Consider the following 7,528-nt stretch of genomic DNA (forward strand, 5'->3'; position numbering starts at 1 on the left):
TGACACTAATTAGCCATCCATCCATTTGCAAAGCCTTGGTTTAAATAATCTTGCTCTTATTGCTTTTTTCCAGAGAGAATTTCCTGTTCCTGAACAGTTCAAGACAGCCTGGGATGGAGCCAAGCTAATCACTGAACCTACAGAAATCATGGTTTCCGAGAGACCACCAAAGCCCCTGACCTGAATCCCCACCCCAACATGAAAAAAACAAAAACAAAAACAGCAGCATTAAGGACCTAGAAGTTGCAGTAGCACCTACTGCTTTAGTTTTGGCCTCCAACAATTCTGTGCTGTAGAAACAGCATCATTTCTGGCACACCTCTGAGGGCTTTTGAAATATTCAACATTTCTTCATGATTTGCCTTTGTGATTTGAGTTCCACATGATGACTTGTGAGCATTGCATATTTAAAGGGAAAAAAAGAGAGAATTCTGTTCCCCTCATATCATTTTCACAGTAGCTGAGAGGTAGGGGTACTGCATGACTCACTTTTATGCTTATGTTTAATTGCTAGTTGAAAAATAAAACCTTCGAGAATCTAAGATGTACATTTTTATCTTTTAGACAATTTCCTTATATATAGTAGTAGCATGCTCTAAAAAGGTACGATTTCTGTTTTCTTATTTTTACCACCTTTATCAGCATGAATACACTGCCAGCCTGAATACATATTTGTTTTAAAAACATAAAGTTCCATACTAAGAACCATATCCAGTTTCTTGGTCCTTGAAAAGACCTGTATTCTTTACAGTTACCAAAAACCTAAAGTAAACTCTAATGATTCATCTTAAATATTTTTCTGCCATGTCATTTGGGAAACTTTTACTTCTCTGTATAAAGATTTTTATGCAAAAACATTGATAGGAAGAAGCAGGGTGTTTTTGTTTTGTTTTCTGCTAATACCTCAGAATTTTGCTCTAGGAACAAGCTCAGTGGTTGTTTTCCAATTTTGAACCTGTGAAATATCAGATGCCTTGTAAGTGGTGTCTTTAACGTTTTATTATAGACTTTCTTCTTTTCCACTTGCCAGACTTGCTAACCAGTCTCAAAAATGAAAATTAAAAAGCCATAGTTATATTACAACTTCTAAAATCTAAAGCATTGTTTGTTGGCTTGGCTCGCTGCTCCTGTTTTGTGTTATTGATAGTACATGCTTTTTCCATAGAAGAGTAACTCTGATAATCCTTTTTATCTTTTTAGTACCTAATGCTGAAAGCCTGCAACTTCTTGGATCACTTGTAGTGAATTCTAGTATAATGCTTGCAGACCCTATACAAGCATATATATTGTGCCTATTACAGCCTTTGGAATACATCATTTCTGTTTTTTAAATATCTTCTATAACCATATAGTACTCAAATTACTAATGCTCGTGTACCACAGTTTTGCTATAAAAGTTTTTGTCCAAATGAATAATGTTGTGGCTTTAGTATAATATCTTTTTTTCAACAGTAAACTTATTCTGAAATAAAGTAAAATTCTAATTGTTTAAATACTGTGATGAATTCAGGGTGTTAAAATTTTTTTCCTCTTTGATTTGCCCTTTGCTCATATGTCAGCTTTGGGAAAGAGAGCTGAGTCTTTCTAGTTGAATTAGAGAATTTATCCAGCATGCCATCAGCTTCTCTGAAGAACAGCTTCTTCTAAACATCAGATAAAGCCAAATGTAGTAGGAAGGACTGTCAGAAAATTTTAGAATCAAGTTTTTTTTTTAAATTGAAGTATAGTTGATTTGCACTATTGCATTCATTTCAGGTGTACAGCATAGTGATTCAGTTATATTTTTTGCAGATTATATTCCATTACAGATTATTACAAAATATTGACTATAATTCCCTAGCCTATACAATAAATCCTCATTGCTTACCTGTTTTTCATATTGTAGTTTGTTGTTCTTGAGTCGCTAAGTCGTGTTCAACTCTTTTGCGACCCCAGGGACTATTTCCCCCCAAGGCTCCTCTGTCCATGAAAAGAAACTCTCAAAGGTCATTAACTATAGTGGCTTTATCTCATTTCTCATCCACTGAGAATGTTTTTCCCAGTGATTTTATTTACTTAGTTTTAGCTGTGCTGGGTCTCCGTTGTTGCGTGGGCTTTTCTCTAGCTGCTGTGAGCAGAGGCTACTCTCAGTTACATTGCACTGGCTTCTCACTGTGGTGGCTTCTCTTGTTTCTGCGCACAGGCTCTAGAGTGCACAGGCTTCAGAAGGTGTGCAGGTGGGCTCAGAAGTTGTGGCATATGGGCATATGTTGCCCCCCGGCGTGTGGGATCTTCCTGGATCAGGGATTGAACCTGTGTCTCCTGCATTGGCAGGCAGACTCTTTACCACTGAGCCACCAGGGAAGCCCTGAGATTCTTGATGCTGCCCTTTTCTCATTAAACGTCCTTTGATTTGGTGATACACAATATACTTCTCAGACTCTTGTCCCTTTTATCTTCCCTTTCCTCTCAAGTGCTCAGCCATCTCCCTTAACTTCATCTGTCACCTCTATCTGTGTAGATGACTCCTCCAGACTCTTCACTCCAAGTATCCAGAGAGTATTTCAGTCTGCCTGTCCCAACTCCACTCAACAAAAGATGAATGCATGTTGCCCACACATACCATCTTTTCCTCATCTGCATTTCCAGTTTCAGTCATGGTCTCTGCATACCTTTCATCATAGATGTAAAATCAGCCATTTCCTGTGATAGGAAACACTGAAAGAGAACCATGAGCTAGAGAAAACCATGGTTCAGTCCTGAACATGTTTAACCCAGTGCATCTTTGTGATGTTTAATTGGAAATGGAGACTAGACGGTTGAATATGGGTTTGGAGTCTTTTCATTGTGTCTCATACCAAGTCTTTAAGGATCATTTCAGAAGTAAAATATATTTAAAAATGACTTTTATGAAACATGTTCATTTCCAAAGAATTATTTTAAACCATTGGCACTCGCTGTACCACTTGATATACAGATATAATTTTGAAGGCTTTAATTGCCTTAACCGAGACAAGTTGATTTTATAGTCTTTCACAGATTTCTTTTGCAAGTTTAACTATTTTAATGTTTCTGTGTGTGATGAAGCTTATATCTATGTTACAAGTGAAAAGTAAACCAACTCAGATTAGCCCTCAATAATTCATCCATATTTCTCCAAATGATTTTTTATTCCTGTGCTGTTTAGTAACTTGGCACAGAATAGGTAACTAATGAAGGACTGTTTGCTTAGTGGTAGAGAACTTTTTCCAGGTTTCCCTCCAGAACAAGGTATTTATATTTAAAGATAATTTTTGCCTAAAACTACAACTTTGAATATTTGGGTTCTAAGTCCACCTTTAATTTAATATCTTGTTTTTTAGGATCATCATAGTTAAAAAAAAAAAAGATATCTCTTGCTGACATGAAGATCCAGATGAAACACATCATCGACAATGCTTCCTTAGCCATGATACTAATTATTAAGTCTCATTCACCAACATCACAGGGGTTTTTTAATTAAAATTCAATTAGTAATTTCCCATAGTGTCAGTATTTCATCTTGGAAGCTAATCAGAAGATATACATTTAAACTTTTTTGTTATTTTAAATAATAACTCTACAGACTCATTTCAGCTCCTAAGTCACTGAACTTACAATAGGAAATCTTCACATGAACATAACAGTTCTATAGATTTATTTGGTAAGAGTGAGATTCATTTGGGAAGACTGTACTTTCCCGCTCATGCTCTCTATGGGGCATAGTCATGCCCACACATAATGAATGGCACACATCCCTAGCAGGGGTGAGCTAATGGCACACATTCCCCAGCAGCCTGCCCTGCATACCGCCGACATTCCCCTTTAACTTTAAAGCTATAGAGAAGGAAGGCGGTCCTAAGATGGCGGAGGAATAGGACGGGAAGACCACTTTCTCCCTCACAAATTCCTCAAGAACATTTCAACACTGAGCAAACTCCACAAAACAACTTCTGTAGGCTGGCAGAGGACATCAGGCAACCAGAAAAGCAGACCATTGTCTTCAAAAACAGGTAGGAAAACATATAAAAGACGAAAAAGGAGACAAAGGAGGTGGGGAGGGAGCTCTGTCCCGGGAAGGGAAGCCCGTCCCGGGAAGGGAATTTTAAGAAGAGAGGTTTCCAAACACCAGGAAACACTCTCCCTGCCGAGTCTGTGGCGAGCCTTGGATACACAGAGGGCAACATAACAGGAAGGGAAAAATAAAGAAATAATTAAAACCAAGAGATGACAAGCCCAACAGTAACTCCCCCAGTGGAAAAGCAGCACAGACGCCTGCATCCGCCACTGGGAAGCGGGGGCAGGGCAGGGACGCGCGGGAGGCGCGGGCTGCAGTGCTTTGTGAGAATCCGGCAGGAACGCCCCACGCGCAACCAGAACGATCTAACTGGGGCTAGCAAACCAGACTGTGGGATAGCTACCACGCGAAAAGCTCGAACATAAGACACCGCCAGGACCGAGCACAGAACAAAGGACAGAACGGAAAAAGCCGGCTGCAGACCATCCCCCGCCGGGGATAGGCAGCCAGAGCCGTAAGGGCTGGAAAGGGGCAATTGCAGACCCGGAGAGACTTCACTTACCAAACTGCAAGCAGGCTTCTTTGCTAAGACTTCTGGGGGTGCTGGACAGTCACCATCTGCCTCACAAGGGGTGCCAGCGGTCCACCCAGAAAACTGAGCAGCAGAGGCAGAAAAGGCGACAAGTCGCAGCGATCGCGCTCGCCAAACTCCTGAGCTACTCGGACCCAGGAAGGGCACAAAACGCAGTCCCAACTGAATCTGTGCCTCTGAGGGCTACCTGAGCGCCGAACCTCAACGGCTTAGACCAGGGAAGTGCACGCAGCCTAGGGCCGGCCTCAGACGGTTCCCGGCTGAGCATCGTAGAGCCGGAGCGGTTTGTACGCCGCGAGAAGGGACAGGTCAAGCAGGGCTGAGACACTGTGTGCACACGACAGCGCTATTTGTTTGCAGCATCCCCCCTCCCCACAGCGCGACTGAACTAGTGAGCCTAAAAAACCAGCATAAAGAAGAAGTTAAACAGAGGGAACCGCCTTGGAAGTGACCCCACAATGCCCACAACATCAGAGAAGGGCCAGATATATTTTTACTATTTTTAAAATCATTCCTTTTTTTTCTTTTTCCTGACTATTTTTTTAAATAGTTAAGTCTTCAATTTCTCCTCTGATTTTTATTTCTATAACCTATTATTAATATTCAAAAAAAAAGACTTTTTTTTTTAAGGCAAACACCATATATAGTCTTTGGGTGGTTATTGGTGTTTGTTTTTTGTTTGTTTGTTTGTTTTTAATAATTCTTGTGGCTTTTTTTTTCTTTTTTCCTTTTTCCTTCTGCTTCTTTTCTTTAATATTGTATTTTTGAAAATCAAACCTCTACTCTAGATTTTTAATCTTTGCTCTTCGGTTTTTGTTGTCAATTTTGTACATTTAAAAACCCAAACTTCACTACCCAACTTTACCTGAGAGCGAGATTACAGGCTTGACCACTCTCTCCTCCTTTGGACTCTCCTTTTTCTCCACCAGGTGGCCTCTGTCTCTTTTCTCCCCCATCTCTTCTCTATCCCACTCTGTGAATCTCTGTGTGTTCCAGACGGTGGAGAACACCTAAGGAACTGGTTGCTGGCAGGATTTGTCTCTCTCCTTCTCATTCCTCTCTCTTATCCTCCTGGCCACCTCTGTCTAATTCCTCCCTCTCCTCTTCCCTGTATAACTCTGTAAATACCTCTGAGCGGTCCAGACTATGGAGCGCACATAAGGAAGTGACTACTAGCTAGCTTGCTCTCTCCTCTTTTGATCTCACCGCATCTCATTCCAGTCACCTCTAACTACCCCCTCCCTCTTCTCTTCTCCTTGTAACTCAGTGAACCTCTCTGGGTGTCCCTCAATGTGGAGAAACTTTTCATCTTTAACCTAGATGTTTTATCATTGGTGCTGTATAGATGGAGAAGTCTAGAGGCTACTGTAAAAATAAAACTGAAAACCAGAAGCAGGAGGCTTAAATCCAAAGCCTGAAAACATTAGAGAACTCCTGAATCCAGGGAACATTAATCAATAGGAGCTCATCAAATGCCTCCATACCTACACTGAAACCAAGCTCCACCCAAGGACCAACAAGTTCCAGAACAAGACATACCACGCAAATTCTCCAGCAACACAGGAACACACTCCTGAGCTTCAATATACAGGCAGCTCAAAGTTACTCCAAAACCCTTGATGTCTCATAACCCATTACTGGTCACTCCACTGCACTCCAGAGAGAAGAAACCCAGCTCCATCCACCAGAACTCCAACACAAGCCTCCCTAACCAGGAAACCTAGACAAGCCACTGATACAACCCCACCCACAGTGAGGAAGCTCCATAATAAAGAGAACTCCACAAACTACCAGAATATAAAAGGCCACCCCAAACGCAGCAATATAATCAAGATGAAGAGACAGAGGAATACTCAGCAGGTAAAGGAACAGGAGGGTTGCCCACCAAACCAAACAAAAGAGGAAGAGGTAGGGAATCTACCTGAGAAAGAATTCCGAATATTGATAGTGAAAATGATCCAAAATCTTGAAATCAAAATGGAATCACAGATAAATAGCCTAGAGACAAGGATTGAGAAGATGCAAGAAAGGTTTAACAAGGACCTAGAAGAAATAAAAAAAGAGTCAATATATAATGAATAATGCAATAAATGAGATCAGAAACACTCTGGAAGCAACAAATAGCAGAATAACGGAGGCAGAAGATAGGATTAGTGAAATAGAAGATAGAATGGTAGAAATAAATGAATCAGAGAGGAAACAAGAAAAACGAATTAAAAGAAATGAGGACAATCTCAGAAACCTCCAGGACGATATGAAACGCTCCAACATTCGAATTATAGGAGTCCCAGAAGAAGAAGACAAAAAGAAAGACCATGAGAAAATCCTTGAGGAGATAATAGTTGAAAACTTCCCTAAAATGGGGAAGGAAATAATCACCCAAGTCCAACAAACACAGAGTTCCAAATAGGATAAACCCAAGGCAAAATACCCCAAGACACATATTAATCAAATTAACAAAGATCAAACACAAAGAACAAATATTAAAAGCAGCAAGGGAAAAACAACAAATAACACACAAGGGGATTCCCATAAGGATAACAGCTGATCTTTCAATAGAAACTCTTCAGGCCAGGAGGGAATGGCAAGACATACTTAAAGTGATGAAAGAAAACAGCCTACAGCCCAGATTACTGTACCCAGCAAGGATCTCATTCAAATACGAAGGAGAAATCAAAAGCTTTACAGACAAGCAAAAGCTGAGAGAATTCAGCACCACCAAACCAGCTCTCCAACAAATTCTAAAGGATATTCTCTAGACAGGAAACACCAAGAGGGTGTATAAACCCGAACCCAAAACAATACAGTAAATGGTAACAGGATCATACTTATCAATAATTACCTTAAACGTAAATGGGTTGAATGCCCCAACCAAAAGACAAAGACTGGCCAAATGGATACAAAAACAAGACCCCTCTATA

At 40.5% G+C, this 7,528-nt stretch overlaps 1 protein-coding gene across 1 annotated transcript in view; it reads left to right on the forward strand.

The window, feature by feature from the left end:
• CAP2 (cyclase associated actin cytoskeleton regulatory protein 2) overlaps positions 1 to 2,594 on the forward strand; it is a 149,927-nt gene extending 147,333 nt beyond the window's left edge. Inside the window, exon 13 of the mRNA XM_052647869.1 lies at positions 74 to 2,594. Within this exon, the coding sequence (XP_052503829.1) occupies positions 74 to 184 (111 nt within the window). The 3' untranslated portion in view covers positions 185 to 2,594. The remainder of the gene's footprint in view (positions 1 to 73) is intronic.
• Positions 2,595 to 7,528: the final 4,934 nt, after the last annotated feature.

Source organism: Budorcas taxicolor, chromosome 11, assembly GCF_023091745.1.
Source record: "Budorcas taxicolor isolate Tak-1 chromosome 11, Takin1.1, whole genome shotgun sequence".
In the NCBI taxonomy this organism is placed as follows: domain Eukaryota; kingdom Metazoa; phylum Chordata; class Mammalia; order Artiodactyla; family Bovidae; genus Budorcas; species Budorcas taxicolor.